General features: G+C 41.3%; 1 protein-coding gene across 2 annotated transcripts in view; it reads left to right on the top strand.

Moving 5' to 3' along the window:
- LOC126260448 (caspase-8) overlaps positions 1-20,267 on the top strand; it is a 155,892-nt gene that overhangs the window by 101,163 nt on the left and 34,462 nt on the right. For both annotated transcript variants that reach the window (XM_049957780.1, XM_049957787.1), the window contains exon 6: positions 7,230-7,442. In XM_049957780.1, the coding sequence (XP_049813737.1) occupies positions 7,230-7,442 (213 nt within the window). The remainder of the gene's footprint in view (positions 1-7,229; positions 7,443-20,267) is intronic.

The raw sequence follows: 20,267 nt of genomic DNA, 5'->3' as shown, positions 1-20,267 counted from the left end.
TGTATATCCACCTTTCGCAGCAATGCAGGCTGCAAATCTCCCGTGGAGACGATCCTAGAGATGCTGGATGTAGTCCTGTGGAACGGCTTGCCATGCCATTTCCACCTGGCGCCTCAGTTGGACCAGCGTTCGTGCTGGACGTGCAGACCGCGTGAGACGACGCTTCATCCAGTCCCAAACATGCTCAATGGGGGACAGATCCGGAGATCTTGCTGGCCAGGGTAGTTGACTTACACCTTCTAGAGCACGTTGGGTGGCACGGGATACATGCGGACGTGCATTGTCCTGTTGGAACAGCAAGTTCCCTTGCCGGTCTAGGAATGGTAGAACGATGGGTTCGATGACGGTTTGGATGTACCGTGCACTATTCAGTGTCCCCTCGACGATCAACAGTGGTGTATGGCCAGTGTAGGAGATCGCTCCCCACACCATGATGCCGGGTGTTGGCCCTGTGTGCCTCGGTCGTATGCAGTCCTGTTTGTGGCGCTCACCTGCACGGCGCCAAACACACATACGACCATCATTGGCACCAAGGCAGAAGCGACTCTCATCGCTGAAGACGACACGTCTCCATTCGTCCCTCCATTCACGCCTGTCGCGACACCACTGGAGGCGGGCTGCACGATGTTGGGGCGTGAGCGGAAGACGGCCTAACGGTGTGCGGGACCGTAGCCCAGCTTCATGGAGACGGTTGCGAATGGTCCTCGCCGATACCCCAGGAGCAACAGTGTCCCTAATTTGCTGGGAAGTGGCGGTGCGGTCCCCTACGGCACTGCGTAGGATCCTACGGTCTTGGCGTGCATCCGTGCGTCGCTGCGGTCCGGTCCCAGGTCGACGGGCACGTGCACCTTCCGCCGACCACTGGCGACAACATTGATGTACTGTGGAGACCTCACGCCCCACGTGTTGAGCAATTCGGCGGTACGTCCACCCGGCCTCCCGCATGCCCACTATACGCCCTCGCTCAAAGTCCGTCAACGGCACATACGTTTCACGTCCACGCTGTCGCGGCATGCTACCAGTGTTAAAGACTGTGATGGAGCTCCGTATGCCACGGCAAACTGGCTGACACTGACGGCGGCGGTGCACAAATGCTGCGCAGCTAGCGCCATTCGACGGCCAACACCGCGGTTCCTGGTGTGTCCGCTGTGCCGTGCGTGTGATCATTGCTTGTGCAGCCCTCTCGCAGTGTCCGGAGCAAGTATGGTGGGTCTGACACACCGGTGTCAATGTGTTCTTTTTTCCATTTCCAGGAGTGTAGAAACAGGTAAATTAAATAGATAAAGATCGTATTAACTAAAGGCAGAACAACAAAACACAGTGGGTACAGGAACTAGAGCAAATACTAGTAAACAGTTTAAAAGATATTTCATTCAAATTTATAATCTTATACCAAATGAATTAAAAAATGGCGGAGCTGATCCCCCATGGTACACAAAACAGGTCAGAACACTGTCGCAGAAACAATGAAAAAAGCATGCCAAATTTAAACGAATGCACGATTCCCAAGATTGGTGATCTACAGAAGTTCAGAATTTAGCAAGGACTTAAGTGCAAGATGTTTATAATAGTTTCCATGACGAAACTTTATCTCGAAACCTGACACACAGTTCACAGAGATTCTGTTTGTATGTAAAGTAGTGACAAGACACAATCAGTGCCTTGTCTGCATGATAACAATGGAAATACTATCAATGACAGTGATGCTAAAGCAAAATTACTGAACACAGCCTTCCGAAATTCGATCACCAAAGAAGACAAAGTAAATATTCTAGAATTTGAATCGAGAATAGCTGCCAACATCAGTAACTTAGAAGTAGATATATTCAGAGTCTTCTGCTCCCGATTGTGTACCAATTGTGTTCCATTCAGAGTATGCTGATGCAATATATTCATACTTAAAGATCATATACAACTGCTTGTTCGACAAAAGATCTGTATTCAAAGATTGGAAAGTTGAGATGGGAAAGTTGCACAGTTCACACACATGTTCAAGAAAGGCAGTAGGAATAATCCATTTAATTACAGGTCCACATCATCAATGTCGATATGCAGCAGCCCTCTGAAACACGCATTGTGTTTGAGCATTATGAATTACCTCGAAGGGAATGGTCTCTTGACATACACTCAACAAAGGATTTCAAACTCAGTCTGTATTTCTAGAGTTCCTGTTGGAGATCACAGTTCGTAGTAACTGACAGAAAGTCATTGGTAATGCCAGAAATCAATTCCATTTTACTCAAAGGTAGAGTTATAGGCCCTATGCTGTTCCTTATCTATATAAAAGATTTAGGAGACAGTCTGAGCAATAATCTTAGGTTGTTTGGAGATGATGCTGCTATTTATTGTCCAGTCAAGTCATTAGAAGATCAAAACTAATTGCAAAATGATTTAGATAAAATATCTGTATGGTGCGAAAATTGACGGTTGACCATAAATAACAAGAAGTGTGAGTGCTAAAAGAAATCTATTAAACTTCAGTTACAGGGTTAATCAGTGAAATCTAAAGGTTGTAAATGCAACTGAATATCTAGGAATTACAATTATGAAAAACTTAAATCAAAAAGAATACACAGAAAATGTTGTGTGGAAGGCAAACCAAAGACTGTATTTTATTGGCAGAAAACTTGGAAGATTCAACAGACCTACTAAAGAAGCTGTCTACATTATGCTTAAGTCTTCTTTTGGAGTACTGTTGCATGGCATGGGGCCCTTGCCAGATATAGGTTTATCAGAGTACATTGAGAAAGTTCAAAGAAGGGCAGCATGCTCTGTATTATTGAGAAATAGGGCAGAGAGTGTAGCAGATATGATACAGAATATGGAGTGGACATAACAAAGATGTTTTTTGTTGCAGCAGGATCTCATCATGAAATTTCTCCTCAGATTGTGAAAATATTTTGTTGATGCTGACCTACATAGGGAGAAATGATTATCATAATAAAATAAGGGAAATCACAGTTTTCACAGAAAGAGAGAAGTGTCTGCTTTGTCAAAGTTCTGTTCATGTTGTCCTTGTGCTGTTCAAGAATGGAAAAATAGAAAATTAGTGCGAAGGTGGTTAAGTGAATCCTCTGCCAGGCACTTAAGTGTGATTTGCAGAGTAACCATGTAGACATAATGTGGTGTGGCCTACATTGCATTGTAATACTATATTTATCATTTATTTACTGAATTTTTGTGTTTTGCAGTAGTTCTCTCTCTCTCTCTCTCTCTCTCTCTCTCTCTCTCTCTCTCACACACACACACACACACACACACACACACACACACACACACACACAGCATGACAGTGCAAGATGGGTAAGGTTTGTTTTATTATTTAGATTTATTATCAGATCATGAGTGTCTTACACTTGAGCCTCTCAAATTTCAAAGATTGCATAAGCATTAGAGTTTCGTGTACTGCTGTGTTGTGGATGTAGAGGAGTACTTTGCTTAGAGGAAAGCAGTTGCAGCCTGTCACTTGCTGTTGACAACTGTTAATAGTTTTCAAGCAGATAAATATTCCTTAGTGTAGCAAACCAGTTGTTAATTTATTGAAGAACAGCAGCAGCTAGTGAGTACCATACCATATAGAACTACCATCTTGTTACAGAATACTGTAGCCAGTTCATTCTTGCACTAGTGCCCACTATATGTTAACGGGAGCCAACATAAACATTATTTCAGGAATGCTACTGCTGAGCATGGAAAGCTCATCAAAAGTTTGCCTGGATGATTGGTCATTTTACATGTCAGTGCTTACTTATAACTGGGTATGAGTACATTGAATTCCCTTTGAAGCAATGTGATGTGTCCTGCTTGATATAGTATTCTATTAGGGTATATGACGAAATAATTCCGTGTATTGGATGTTAATATGTGATGAAAAAGACAGCATGTATCTTTGTCTCTAGCTAGCAAACTGTATGGAAACCTAGTATGCAATTGTGAATAATTTGTTTGGCTACAACCACCAGTAGAAGACATGGACTTGCAGTAGTTTAGTGAATTACCCCATTGCTCCCAGGGTGTTTCAGAATAGTGTGAGCAGAACTCTACAGACAAGAGAATGTTTGTGTGGCCAACCATGTCACCTGCTCTATGTGGGGCATTCGATAAGTAATGCAACACATTTTCCTTTTCTTTTGTTTGGTTGACAAAATGCAGAATTTGTTGTGGAACATCATGGAACATTCCTGCTTCAGCCACTATTGTTTCAGGTAGTTCAGATAGGTGGTGGTGGTGGTGGTGGTGGTGTACATAGCCTACAAAATGGCATCTGTTACAGAGGTGTGTTCCAAAAGTTTCTTTTGGCAGAAAAACAGAGAATCATAGATATTCTTTGTGCTTGTACAAGGTGGAGCGCTGTAAATTGCTGATTTGGGAGTGAAATAAAAAAATAATTAACACTTAGAAACTTACAGGTTTATTTTTATCATATTGGACAATAATGGAAGTTTCTAACTACATAGTTCAAACAGTATATCTGGCAAATGCCTATCTTCACAGTCCACACACTGCTGTAGTCATTTTCTGGAATTCTCATGCACTCTTTCAAGTATGTCTTCTGGTATTCTTGTAATGTCAGCCTCAGTATTGTTCTGTAGGTCTTCCAGGGTGTTGGGAGAGTTGCAATACACCTTTGACTTCAGGTAACCCCAAAGGAAAAAATCGCATGGGGCTAAGTCCGGTGATTGTGCAGTTGAGATCCCTCATCCGAGAGATAAGCCTTCCAGGAAATGTTTGCCTCAAAAAAATTCATGGTAAGCCTGCTCAGTGTGCAGTGGCAGCATCTTGTTGAAAGCAGGTATCCTGTAATTGCATAGCCTTGAAAGCTGGCTGGAAAAACTCTTGCAGCGTATTTAAGTAACAATCCGAATTCACAGTTACAGCATGACGATTTTCCTGGAAGAAGTAAGGCCACTGACGCCTACTCATAATATGGCACACTGCACAGTGACACGATCCGATTGCAGGGATCTCTGATGAATTTGCCTGGGGTTTGTGTCGTGCCAGTAGTGCATATTCTGTTTACACTCCCACTGAGATGAAAATGTGCCTCATCAGAAAAGGACACAAGATGTTCTTTGTGTTACACAATCCTGTACTGAAAATTTATAGGCCACACACAATTTATACAGGTGAAAATTCAGTTCTTCATGAAGAAGCTGGTGGAGAGAATGTCTTGAAATGCAGAGAGCAAGTGCGTGTTTCTGAGCTGAGCGTTTCGGACATCGCAGTACTGCTGCTCTAACTCGTTCTTCATTTTGTGGTGCTGTAACATTTCTCTCAGGTCCTCTTCGTACAGATGACACATCTCCTGTTGTCATGAATGCGTTTACCCAATTTAAAATTGATTGCCATCCAGGAACACATCCGTTTGTGGGTACTACAAATCACAAATGAAAAGCACCCTGTACTGCAATGATTGAATGGGAATTTGAGAAATACACATGTCATAAAATGACAGCGCCTATCGACCACGCCCATTCTCCCCTCTATTCAACCAACAGTGTTGCCACAATGTGAATTCTAGAAAAAGCAATTTACTGTGCTCCATCACCTGCAGAGACCTGGCAGTGAACAATAGCATGATGAGTCATTGGGTGAGGCATCTGTCATCATTGCAATCCAGGTTTGCAGAGACATGTCTGATCTCCCATGTGCCGGCTGGCACACACAGCTGTGACCCCTACAATGTTGGAATGTGCAGACCATCTCATTTGAGGTGATGGATGAATTGCAATGAAACACATCATTGCACAGCTAGACATTTCTGTTGGTAGTGCTAAGAGTCGTCTGCCAGTTGGGTACTCAAAGGCGTGTGCTCGCTGGGTTCCTCGCTGCCTAACAGGAGGTCCTGAAGAGTAATGAAGAAACATCTGTGCTTGTGCGTTAAGAGGCTGATAGTGACAATTCTTTGTTGAACATCATCACAGGTGGTGAAACAGGTTAATCACTTCGAACTAGAAACAGAACAACAGTCCATGGAGTGGTGGCACACCATGTCTTCCACGAAGAAACAGTTCAAACCTACGCCCTCAGCCAGTGACATGATGACAATGGTCTTCTAGGACTCGGAGATTATTCTGTTTGATGTCCTCCTCCATGGTGCAACAATCGACTTGGACACGTATTGTATTACCCTCAGGAAATCGGAGAAACGACTTCAGTGTATCCATTACCACAAAACTGCAAACTAACTTTTCCTTCTCCAAAACTACACAAGGCCTCACAAAAGTCTGCGCACCTGAGACGAGTTAATAAAACTTTATTGGTCTGTTGTTCCTCATCAACCTTACAGCCTGCTCTCACACCTCCAGACTTCAAACTGTTTGCCCAATGAATGATGCACTCTGTGACAAGCAGTACTTGATGATACGGAAAATGTTGACTCCAGCATTGACTGGTAGGCTGGTACCATGGAGGCATAAAAGCCATCCCAGTAAGGTGGCGTAAGGCCATTGCATCGAATGGAGATTAAGTTGAAAAACAAGGGTTTGTAGCCAAAAGAGTGCAGAATAATATTAATATTGGAATCCTGAATAAAACCAATCTACCTTCAGAAAAGAACGTGTTGCACTCCTTATTGAATACCCCTCGTACACTGCTTGATGCTGTGGGCATCTGACACTTGGTGAGGGATGGCGAACACTTGGTAAGTGAAAACTGCCAATTTCTGCGGAACAACTGACCACTAGTAGTGAAAGGGAATGTAGAGGGGGAAATGTCTTAGCTACAGTGAAGCCTGTGCACAAACAGTCTGTATGAATTTGACAGTTAGTGCAGTATGGTCTTTGTTGAAGGTTGTCATGGAACTGATTAGTGCAATCCTAATTTTCATGGATTAAATTTTAGTGCAGGCATGTGCAAGTATAAGGGACTAAAAATGTTTTATATGTATACAGTGGTGTCTGTTCATGCGGAAAGAGGTGTAAAAATGTTGGTAATATTGATAAGCAGGAATCTACTATATATTCTGAGAGGTTGTTTTTTTAGAAGATGCTGTTCTCTGATAGAATTAACATTTAATGGTGTGTCAGAACACTTTAATAATTACATGATTATTTAAAATAACTTTTTTCACCCTTATCAAGACTATTTAATTGCTGCGTGACATATTAGTACCAGTAATTGATTACTTTTGTTTTTTCCCAAATTTATTTAAAAGATATTTTATGTTGTCATAACCATTATTCCAGGGTTTATTTAAAAATATGTATTATCCTTTTTTTTTCCCCCAGATTTCTTCCGGACAACAATGAAACTTCAGTATATGTGCATATTGTTCGCAAGGCTCTGTACATTTTGTGCGAGTCACTTGATGGAAGTCAATCAGTCCAACTCTTAAATCACTTGAAAAGGAAGTTAGTGGAATCTGGACATGCACCAGAAGATTTGTGGGCCTTCGATCCAGATTTATTGGAGATAGCGCTATTGCAGATGATGTCACTGCGGTAAGCAAACTTAATTATTCGAACGAGGACCCTAGTTCCTAATAAAAATTATAATTTGGTTTGATAATGTGCCTGCTGCAGTGTAGTTAAAATGCACGGTGCGGGTTGCAGGGTGTGGAATCCATTTTGCTTGCAAGAAATAGGGCTAAAACAATGAAGGTACACAACTGCGATAGTAAGCCTGTTCACTGTCTTGATACTATGGTAATACGTGATAATATTCAGAAGTCAGCTCTTTGGTCCAATATCTTTACAACTTTAATTTTATCTTGGTTATGCTACCTTTTCCCAAGCTGCTTCTACATCTTCATTTATGTCGAAACCCTGCATACCACAGTGAGGTGCATATCGGAGGGAATGTCCCATTGTATCAGTTATTAGGGTTTCTTCCTGGTCCATTCACATATGAAGCATGGGAAGAATGATTGTTTCAATGCCTCTGTGTGCAGTAATTATTCTAATCTTATCCTCATGATCCCTGTTGGAGCAATATTTAGGGGTTCTAACATATCCCTAGAATAATGATTTAAAGCCGGTTCTTGAAACTCGAGTCTGCCATTTCAGTTCCTTCAGTATCTGTGTGACACACTTCCATGGATTAAACAAACCTATGACGTCTAGGTATTTGTATTAGTCAGAAGATTCCAACAGTGACTCATTTATATTATAGTCGTAGAGTACTAAGTTTTTTTAGATTTGTGAAGTGCAAAGTTTTACAGTTATGAACATTTAGAGCAAGTTGCCAATCTCTGAACCATGTTAAAATCTTGTCAAGATCTGACTGAATATGCAGCTTCTCTCAGAGAGTACTGCAGTATCGATAACTTCAACATATGCGAAAAGCCTGATTTTACTATTGACATTGTCTGCAAGGTCATTAATATACATCATCAACAGCAAGGGTCCCAGCACACTTCCTGGAACACAGCCGAAGGTACTTCTATATCTGATGATGACTCTCCATCCAAACCTCCCAACCAAAAAGTCCTTGATCCAGTCAAAAATTTCACTTGATACCCCTTATGATCATACTTTTGACAATAAGTGTGGATGCAGTACAAAGTCATATGCTTTTTGGAAATCAAGAAACACTGCGTCTACTTGGTTGCCTTGATCCAAGGCTTTCAGTATGTCATGTGAAAAAAGTGCGGGTTGGGTTTCACCCTATTTTCAAAAACCATGCTGGTTGGCATTAAGGAGGTCATTCTGTTCAAGATACCTCATTATATTTGAGCTCAGAACATGTTCTAAGAGTCTATAACAAATCAATGTCAAGAATACTGGACAGTAGTTTTGTGAATCACTTCTACTACGTTTCTTGTAGACGGGTGTGACCTATGCCTTTTTCCAAGAACTGGGCATGGTATTACTACAATAGATTAAAGTGAGAAGAGGGGCTAACTCCACCGCAAATTCTGTGTTGAATCTGACAGGGATTCCATTGGGACCTGGAGCTTTATTCAGTTTTAACAAATCGGCTATTTCTCAACACCACTAACTCTAATACTTGTTTCATTCATCTTTTCAGTGGTATGAGGATTAGATTGGAATGATTCTCCTGGGTTTCCTTTGTTAAGGAACATTTGAAAATGTAATTAAGCATTTCAGCTTTTGCATTACTATCTTCAAATTTCATCCCTGACTCGTCCACGAGCTGATGTGACACTACTGATTTTTTATCTACTTAATGAACATACGTATCTTTCTGCTTGTTGTAGTTGTTCTTTGTACTTCGGCAGTCATTGTTGCCATACCCGTGTCATGGTCACTGTACCAGTTTCAATGTGGACATCCTCAGAGACCTGAAGCTGAGGTCTATTTGTTGCCATTAAATCCAATATATTTCCGTTATGAGTGGGGTCTGTAACTTTCTATTCGAGATAGTTTTCGGAGATGATGTTTTGTGATGTCTTACAGGGTGGCTTTCATGCCCACCACTAACAAAACTGTAATTTTCCCAGTTAATTGTTTCATGATGACAGTCTCCACTGATGATTACAATATGATTGGGGAACTTACGTACAAGTGAACTGAGGTTTTCTTTAAAGTGTTTGGTCAGGAGATGAGTCTTGTGGGCAGTAGAAGGATCCAAATATAATGTTATACCACCCGTGATAGAGGCTTGCCCAAACTGTCTTACATGCAGATTAAATTTCTATTTTGATGCTTTTTTTCTGCTGTGACAAATACACCATTTCCCATTTGCCTATCCTTTCAATATACACCTAAATTTTCCCGAAAAATCTCGCTGCTTGATAGCAGGTCTCAACCAGCTTTCTGTACCTAGTATTATGTGAACTTCACTGCTTTTCATGAGTACTTCAAACTATGACACTTTATTGAGAGTGCTTGAGCAGTTTACCATTAGGATTTTAATACTGTGATCTGCGGGAGGCATTTCTTTCAACCTTACCCTGGTAATTCTGGGTTCCCTACAGCTTCTTTTGGTGAAGGTGATTGCCTTTCACTTGAATAGTGATGTATTTTATTAGTGTTCCTGACTGTATTTTATTAATGTTAATGTTCATGTTATTGCATTTGAGTGTAGCATCAGCAACTTAATAATAAATAAAAGGATTGGATGTGCCAACTGAGGGGAAAGTAAATAGATTACATTAAATAATTTCTTACCATAAAAATGCTCTTTGTACTATTGCTGTTAAAAGTGAGAAAACAGTAACATGCCAGTTGTACTGATGAGTGCCTCAGGTTCATTACCATGGTTTTTATTAATTGTTGTTCAGAGATGAAGGGAATTGTCATATGGGTTGTGACAATACCTAAATGCATGCTGTTACTAGGCAGTGATGGTGTTAAAGTTTTGTGGGACAACCCAAGCTGTGCACGAGAGTTTGCAGATAGCATCCCCAATTGCTGGCTCTTATTGTATCAGGAGCCACAGCAGTGCCCGTGTTGACCTGGTCACTGTCTGGCCACATGGTAGAGCAATTACTGCTGGGAAGGAGAAGGGGGAGGGGGTGTGGTGTCACGTGTTTCATAGCCTCTGGTTCCACGATTCAAGCAGGCCCTTGTGGCCAGGTGCCAAGTAGCAATGGCACTGGCTCTTCCTTGTTGGGGTGGTGGCAAGTGTCCTATGTGTCTCATGCATCATCTGGCATTGGTTGAGTGTCCGGTCTGACCAGTATATTAAAAATTGTTTATCTGATGCTGTTTCCAAAGGATCTTATAGTCTGTTTGCTACAGATCCCAAAATGTTTTCTCCCACTGCCTACTGCTTTGCAGTCTCCCTGCTTTGCAGTCTCCCTGCTTTGCAGTCTCCCTGCTTTGCAGTCTCCCTGCTTTGCAGTCTCCCTGCTTTGCAGTCTCCCTGCTTTGCAGTCTCCCTGCTTTGCAGTCTCCCTGCTTTGCAGTCTCCCTGCTTTGCAGTCTCCCTGCTTTGCAGTCTCCCTGCTTTGCAGTCTCCCTGCTTTGCAGTCTCCCTGCTTTGCAGTCTCCCTGCTTTGCAGTCTCCCTGCTTAGTTATATAACACACACTGATTTTCTGTTATAGACCATTCAGATTCAGCTTGTAGAGCTTTTTGTTTACACCATTGGATCAGCTTCTTTCTGTTTTGGATTCTAGCAGACAAGGATGTCCCAAGTTGTCGCAGGGAAAGCACCTACACCCCACCAGTCACTCCCACCCTCACCCCTCTAGGAAAAAAAAAAAAATCATTGAGAGTCAAACTTGCTGGTCAGCCCCATCAAATAGACGAATGAAGGGATGCAGATGGTCTGTAATAATGTTCGCATAGTCAGCAGCAGCAGTTGTTGTCTTCGGTTACTATCTCCAATCATATGGAAACCCAGATAAATATTCCCTATAGCATAATACTGCACCCGCCAGCCTGTGCTAAGTTGAATGTTTCCAGCAACTGTTCGCTCCAAAGAAAGTGTACCCAAAACCCGGTGGGTCAAATGGAGCACACAGGGGTTATTTGCTGCTGAACTCCACGTTCAGCTGTGTCCCTTGAGCAGTGGACACTGCCATGTTTTACCAGCATTGTACTGTCATCATTTCTACTACAGGTTCCCACCTATTCTGCTTTAGAATGGACAAATAACCTCTACATTCTGTGATGAAGTGTGGATATCCAACTCTTTGTTGCCTGCTTGTGGGTTTACTATCCTTCAACCACTTTACATGTTACTGTCATGAAAATCCATGGAATCAGCTGACCAGCTTTGCCATTTTTGGAGATGTCGTACAGAGGTGTTAGGACGTGACAATCAGTCCTTTCACAAAGTTGCTTATTTCAGTGGACTTTCTCATTTGCGGCCCTAATCATTGCCAGAATAATTCCAGATTCATCTCTACTCCTCTTACGTACTTCAATCAGTTTGTCATATGCATGCAACGCCACCAGGCTGCATTCAGTCTCATGATGGTTGGAGTGCAGTGTTGCAGTGCCTTAATGTATCTTCTACGTACTGTATTTATCCAATTATAAGATGAGGTTTTTCCCAAAATTTGTCACTTGAAAAGTTTAGGGTTGTATTTGCAGACACTTGTATCTAGTATTGCCGCGGTTCGGAAATATAATTGATCCGGGGCTTATGCACAGAGCAATCTGAGTTGTAGTTGGGAGGTGGATAGTCTCCAAGTGCCCCTTGTGTACATTTAGTGATTTTGCTGTTTCCTCTTCGTTTATTGCTCTCATGTCAAATGAAAACAAAACTGATTTCTGTGGCCGAGAGCTATCAAGTGAATATACATTCACATAACTGCGGAAGGCTAAAATATGTTATTAGTTTCAGATTTTATTTTATTTCCATCTTTCTGACAGTCAAGCATTAATCGCCTTGCAGAACAATGAAGTTATTTTTGTCAGTTTGCTAAAGACATTTGGCTTTCATTAATCTTTTCTGCTAAGGCAGTCAATTTATTTGAAATGAAGTAATTGATGTGCAGGTTTTCATCTTCTAGCACGTATGGCATTACGCCACAATAAAGAACCAAACATGAGAATATGGTACTGGTACTCCAAGAAAATTTACATCCGAATCTGGACATACGAATCTGCACTTTAAGCCGAATTATGCATTTTAATAAGGTTCACGAAATTCTGATGCTCTTGGAGTATCCTCTAATGTCTTGCTTCTTTTATGACATAATGTAAGGTCTTTTAATGTTTTACACATACGAACATACGGGCTTTTTTTTGTCATCGTAGCTGTGCAAGCCCAGTGACACCTGTTATCTTGTGCTCTCTGGCAACTGCTGAGATGAACCTATTTCTACAGGTTGCGGGAAAATATTGTGAATGGTTGTTTGAAAAGCGTTACTTTCAAAGTAAATTTCCTTTAATGCAAGCTGAACTATGTGCACGAATGTACAATGACTTTCTTAAATCACAAAGTGTTTGACTCTCATTTAAAAATCCGCTCTTTGAGCTCTATAGCTCTTGGATAAACCACCAGGCCAAGCGTTGAATCCCTTGCATGCCTATCATTACTTGATGATGTTTTACTGTCAGCTACTGAAGAGTTCGCACCCAGGGTTGTGATCCTACGCTCATTATGGTGAGATTTTATGCTTGTTCTCCACATGGACCAATGGGGTATTTCTTGTACAAAATTGCTGGCCCGCAGCCACATGTTTTGGCTGGGTATTGACAATGAGATCATGAGTTGGCAGCCTGCCCACAGTGCGCCACCCATCAAGCGACCCACGGGCCTCTCTTTCTCCACGGCCTGTCCCCCACTGTTCTTGGGAGCATATTCATGCTGATTTTGTGGGTCCATTCTTTAACTCCTTTTGGCTTCTGGAGTTGATGCTTTCTCAAAATTTCCTTATGTGGTTCATTGCTTGTTCACATCCATGGGAGCTACACCTACAGCCCTCTCAAAGATTTTTTGCTTACAGATGGCCGCATATGCTTGTGATTGTTAACAGGCCACAGTTTATCTCTCAAGATTTTGAAGCTTTTTGTACAGAGCCGTATCTGGCATGTTACGGTCGCTCCCTTTCATCCCCAGTTCAACAGTGAGATGGTGCAGTTGGTCTGTACATTCAAAACTTGAATTCACATAGGTGGAGTCCTGTTGGTGACTGTAACCAGTTGGAGCTGATTTGCAGCTGCCAGCCTCGTACATAGCTCCTCTGCTAGGGGAAGAGCTCGGCCACCCACAAATGCTCACCTTGCAGCTATTTTGTCTGGGCTCAGTCTGGGCTCGAGGGTTTGACTGGTTCCCTAAGTGGATACCAGCAGTCTATCACTGCTGAGGTGTGTGCGTGCCTCCTCTGCTGGTCTAAAGAGGTCATTGCACATTGGCATAGAGGGCACAAGAAGTGCTGCGCTGTGTGCTAAACAGCCTTATATAAGCTGTTGTGCCAGGCCCGTGGCCAAACTAGTGTTTAGTTGATGATTGTATACTCAATGCAATACTGCAAGCATAGTGTTTCACAAACTTCCGCAAAGCAAACTTGCGTGCTGTGTGGTTATGAATTGCGCTTACTGAAACTGACAAAACAAAATTGCTGTTCTATTGCCATCTCAATATGATAGATACAGGGTTAAGAATGAATGAGATGGTGATTGAACTCGCTGCACCATGGAGACCCTTAATGGCAACCAAATCAACTGACAACTTACAACTTGTGCCAGAGTAAATCTTAGTTTTCATGTGTAACTTAATTCTGTCTAAGGTTCCACCTTAATGCATGTAGAAGATATATGAAAGATGTGTGAAATTGGTTAAATTTATTTGAAACGCCAAATATTTCACTAACAAAAAGCATGTCCTGTACAAATCTGAAGCTTGCGTTATTTATCCATGCAATACCTGATTTATTTATAAATTTGAGAGATCTTTCCATGAACTGCAGAGTTCCTGTGTTTTCACTGCATTTTTAACATTGGCATCACTTGAAAAACATTAACTACCACACAGGAAAGCTTCATGAAAAGAAGAAAATCATTAAGTGATAAGTTCTGGATTGCAAGATGGGTAGTAAAGTTTCCCATCAAAGTTAATCCACCAAACATGTGATTGAGGCAGCAGTGCAAAAGCATCCTTCCATAGTATGTGAAAGCATTTCTGAATGAGGAGCTAGTAGAGTTTCGTGACGTCACGCTGAGAAATTTCACATTCCACTACATTGCGAATTTAGAAAAGTAGTATCTGCCAAGTTAGATTTTTGCTTCATGGAGAGAAATGTAGCCAGTGAGGTGCTACATATGTTTTACATCATTAGCAGGACTTGGGAAAAACCATATAGGATTAAGTCATGTGGAGATGAACTTTGTATTTGGTGGTTTTTGTATTTTGACATAGGTATTATGAAAATAAGCTGATTCAGTGGACCTGCACATTGAAGATCTCCCAAACACATCATTTATGGTATGGTTTGTTGCAAAAAAAGTGACAGGAAGTTAAATTTGTCTATGCTATGACAGTATGCTATTTCAAATGTACAGTGCAGTGATTATTTATCAAAAGTGCATCATTTTTTGTGTGATTTGCTATAGTTAAATATCAAATAATGACAGCTGTGGTTACAGCCCTTAGCCATTTGTAGAAATTGTATGCCACATAAAGTACTGCTGTTGTGCTGGAACTATAGTATAATTGATAGTGTTGTCAGTGCAGCTGTGATTAGGACTGTTAGTATTATTAGACGTGCATCTTCCAAGCCAGCTAGTGTGTAAATTATCCACTCTCCAAATTACATAGAATAATAACTTTATTTATCAGAACAGTGGACAGTGGCACTCAACTTGCTTATGAACAGTTCGGAGACATTTTACTTGAGTGCAGAATTGTTTCTTAAAAGGCTGAAACAGAACAATGAGTCAGTAGTCAAACTATGTGTAACTATGTACATTCTCCCAGGTATATTTCTCAATGACGTAGTCCGAATCCCATGCCACTTCCCTTGCTGTTGACCTTGTCCTCACCGAGGGTCAGCTACACACTTCTGTTCACATTAAACCGGACATTGAAATAAGTGTCCAAGGAATAGAAAAGCAACTGAAATCACTCAACAGAGGAAAGTCATCTGGACCTGATGGGATACCAGTTCGATTCTACACAGAGTACGCGAAAGAACTTGCCCCCCTTCTAACAGCCGTGTACCGCAAGTCTCTAGAGGAACTGAAGGTTCCAAATGATTGCAAAAGAGCACAGGTAGTCCCAGTTTTCAAGAAGGGTCGCCGAGCAGATGCGCAAAACTATAGGTCTATATCTCTGACATCGATCTGTTGTAGAATTTTAGAACATGTTTTTTGCTCGAGTATCGTGTCATTTCTGGAAACCCAGAATCTACTTCGTAGGAATCAACATGGATTCTGGAAGCAACGATCGTGTGAGACCCAACTCGCTTTATTTGTTCATGAGACCCAGAAAATATTAGATACAGGCTCCCAGATAGATGCCATTTTCCTTGACTTCCAGAAGGCGTTCGATACAGTTCCGCACTGTCGCCTGATAAACAAAGTAAGAGCCTACGGAATATCAGACCAGCTGTGTGGCTGGATTGAAGAGTTTTTAGCAAACAGAACACAGCATGTTGTTATCAATGGAGAGACGTCTACAGACGTTAAGGGGATACGGAATCACCTATCCCCGCAATGTTAATATATGCCTACTATAGGGAACATTTTCTCACAAACTACTGGAGACAGAGAGGTAAAAATTTTACTGTATGTGCATTCATATGTTACAACAATACTGAAACAACAGTTTATTGTCAAAGTATTTTCTTACAGAGATATTGTACATTTATTTTTAAGTAAATTTTTTCCATCGCTTTTTACTAGACTATCACCCCTAAGTCTTTTGTAAATCAAGTAATTAAAAAATCGTTGTTTCAGTATGTAATAGGGACCTATGTCACTACGTCATAAAAATTTCAGACTTCTAGGTTGACCAGTACCTGAGATAATGTTCCTAGATGAAGTAAAAAGTAAACTTACGGGAAACGGAGAAAGAAGATTAAAACATTCCTGATCCGTAGCTAATACCCCCTTCACAGTCTTCATAATCATCTTCAAGTCTTCTTTTGGCACCCCTCTGCACCTGTCTTGCTTTTTTCACTAATGTCTTGATTATATTATCAGCATGCCTTAGTCTGTGCTGATCTAAAAAGAACATAGCACGTACCGTACGGGAACCAACACACATACCCAACTTTTGAAGGACCTGGCATTTAGTTATATTTCCAAGATTGAAGGTTGCCACAGCATCATACACACCAAAATGTAGTGTATTAATTCCGACAAACACTGTTTTTGGGAGACGATGCCATATCACACTATTCAAGCACTCGTTGGGGTTCTGCGTTTTTCCGTGAAGACATTTCATCAGAAGACTTCTGTCAGCCAGATCTCTGAAAATGGGCTTTATTTCTGCCATGATGGCTGATGGTAGACTGTGGTGGTGAATGTATTTCTCTCCTGTTGTTAGTCCCCTATTGTATTTACACCAGCTGTTTTCACCTTTGGGGCACAAACCATGTTGTGGATGCTCATCCGTGGATGCGGTGTGGAAATATAAAGCCCATATAGCTCTCCTCATTTCTTCAAGATTGCCTGTATTTTGCCTGATTGCAAGGCCATAGCAGTTCTGAATGTGGTCTATTATGGAATCAGTCAATCTTCCTCTGCCATCCAAGGTTTTCCCATCATCTAGTTTTTTCCCTTTCATAACTGATTTTAACCTTCTCAGCCTGGCACCCATTCTCTTCTGCACATGTCCTATACATTCAAGTTTGCTTATATTTACACTGTTCCCATATGGTTTGCTTTCCAAAACTTCTTTGAATGCTTTAGAGTCACCATCTCCCAGATATTTGACATAGCGAACATTATACCACTGTGAAGAGCGATGAAAAATTTTCTTCACCCCAGCAACCTCCATGCCACCACTACTACCATAATAATTAGCAATACAGTCATCACTGTGTTCATTTTTCAGCCTGCCTGTGCACCTACAGTATTTAGACATTATTGCAACATCAATAACCTTGCCAGTATCAACACTAGTTGCTGTTACAACACCATTGTTGGAGGTGTGGCCCCTTTTCTGCCACGTGCCATCAAACGCCACTGTGAGGTCACGACTGCCGTCATTTTCTTCCACTGCTTCTTCCACAGCAACCTGCATTGACTTCTGTGCTACATCTTCAACTGCAGATCCTAGTACATAATTGTAAGCTTCAAACTTTGAAGGTGCACTTGGAAGATTTAGAACACCACATAGCATATCACCAGCTGCTTTGCCCTTACCAATTGCTCGCAATCCATAAACTAACCTAATATTTACACTATAAAGTTCAGTTTTCTTGTATCCATTATTTACAGTTACTGAAACCGAACTTGGAAACTTACAGCTGTATTTACAAACACTGCATATTAAATTAAACTGGGCAGCCAGGCCAACATGGGATTCTACTTTCAGAGAAACGTTTCCATGACATTTTTTGCAGCACAAACTGTTTTCAAGAGCTTCACACAATATATTCGTATCAATGAGTTCAAAAACTTCATTCCCTCTATCAAGTAAATTATATTTCTCTTCCAAATCTCTTAGTTTTTTATGAGAAGCACTGTTTTCATTTGGTGTAAGTTCGTTCGGCAAATCAGTAATAAGTGGATTCACATTTTCCAACAGTGATGATGATGAACTGCTTTGCTTTGCTAATGAATCATTATTTCTTTTCTTTTGCCAGTTCACACGCTTTTTAAATACTTTTGCTTTAGCTCTAGGCATTTTCACTGCGAAAAATGAAGCACTAAATACGAAATAACTCAACAACAACTACTTTCTTATATCACACTGTTTACAAAACAGTCCCGCCACAAAGTCAAAGAGTAACTTGAGGAAACCAGAGAGAAACATTTTCGGGCAACTAGTGTATAAATAGTCGCTGGAAACCGGGATATTTGAATTCATGTCACTTTAAAGGTACTGCCAAAAAGTTCATGGTCAGCCACGAGAGACGTGTATAACTAAAGCGCAATACCCGATCTCACAAATATATAAAAATAAAATAGTTATAATTGTAGTAGAGCTATGTATGATACGTCATTTTAAAGAGGAAACATGGCAGAATATAATACGCCAATAAAAAAAAAATTCGATTTTTTAACCCAAAATCCGATTCCGTATCCCCTTAAAGTGACCTCTGGTGTGCCACAGGGGAGTGTTATGGGACCATGATTTTTCACAATATATATAAATGACCTAGTAGATAGTGTCGGAAGTTCGATGCAGCTTTTCGCGGATGATGCTGTAGTATACAGAGAAGTTGCAGCATTAGAAAATTGCAGTGAAATGCAGGAAGATCTGCAGCAGATAGGCAATTGGTGCAGGGAGTGGCAACTAACCCTTAACATAGACAAATGTAATGTATTGCGAATACATAGAAAGGAAGATCCTTCATTGTATGATTATATGATAGCAGAACAAACACTGGTAGCAGTTACTTCTATAAAATATCTGGGAGTATGCGTACAGAACGATTTGAACTGGAATGATCATATATAATTAATTGTTAGTAAGGCGGGTGCCAGGTTGAGATTCATTGGGAGAGTCCTTAGAAAATGTAGCCCCATCAACAAAGGAGGTGGCTTACAAAACACTCGTTCGACCTATACTTGAGTATTGCTCATCAGTGTGGGATCCGTACCAGGTCGGGTTGACAGAGGAGATAGAGAAGATCCAAAGAAGAGCAGCGCATTTCGTCACAGGGTTATTTGGTAAGTGTGATAGCGTTACGGAGATGTTTAGCAAACTCAAGTGGCAGACTTTGCGTTACGGAGATGTTTAGCAAACTCAAGTGGCAGACTCTGCGAGAGAGGCGGACTGCATCGCTGTGTAGCTTGCTGTCCAGGTTTCGAGAGGGTGTGTTTCTGGATGAGGTATCGAATATATTGCTTCCCCCTACTTCTACCTCCTGAGGAGATCACGAATGTAAAATTAGAGATATTCGAGCGCGCACGGAGGCTTTCTGGCAGTCGTTCTTCCCACGAACCATACGCGACTGGAACAGGAAAGGGAGGTAATGATAGTGGCATGTAAAGTACCCTCTGCCACACACCATTGGGTGGCTTGCAGAGTATAAATGTAGAATGTAGATGTAGATGTACCAAACAACAGTACTTACATTTTGGCAGTTGCCTCCTTTCCATGTTAAAAGTTCCCACGCATACAGCCTTAGCATTTGAGGCAAACATCTTTGTTCAGACTTATCTATGTGCCCTCCTACCATCACCTATATCGGCCCTGTAACTGGCAAAACAAGCCACCTGTGAAATGACATGCATGTTGTGTAGCAGCTGTTAAATAAACACTGTTGGGTCTTTCATAGCATGACTGTCATCAAGTTGTCAGTTACGATGAATGGACGTAGGCAGGGGGGTTTATACTAACAATACACAGTATCATGTTGCAGAGCATGCTCAACAACTTAACAGTCATGACCTAAATGGAGGTTGCCCAGTGGACTTCGCCATCTATCTTCTTCTCTCGGACAACGGTTTCTCAGAACTCCGCAGTTGGAACTGGTGTTACAACATGTCCTTGGTTCTTGCCATCCACCTGGCCTTAATTTACGTTAATTTCTTCAATCTCAGCATTCCTTCTCAGTAACTATTCCGTTCTTCACTACCGTTGAGTATTCTGTATCTTTTATTTGCTGACCTGTCTATTTTGTCCTACCTCTAACAAATACAATGCACTTAGCTTTCAGCTCTTATTAACTCGTGCACAGTGTTTTGTTAGTAATCACTGTCTTGCATATTACCTAGTCTTCCACCTTTATGCTCTTAGGTTTTCAAATTGCGCAGTGCCCAACACTGTCTTTCCTTCTCATCCCGTCCA

Source organism: Schistocerca nitens, chromosome 1 (genome assembly GCF_023898315.1).
Source record: "Schistocerca nitens isolate TAMUIC-IGC-003100 chromosome 1, iqSchNite1.1, whole genome shotgun sequence".
Taxonomy (NCBI): Eukaryota; Metazoa; Arthropoda; class Insecta; order Orthoptera; family Acrididae; genus Schistocerca; species Schistocerca nitens.
This window is presented reverse-complemented; position numbering and strand designations above follow the sequence as displayed.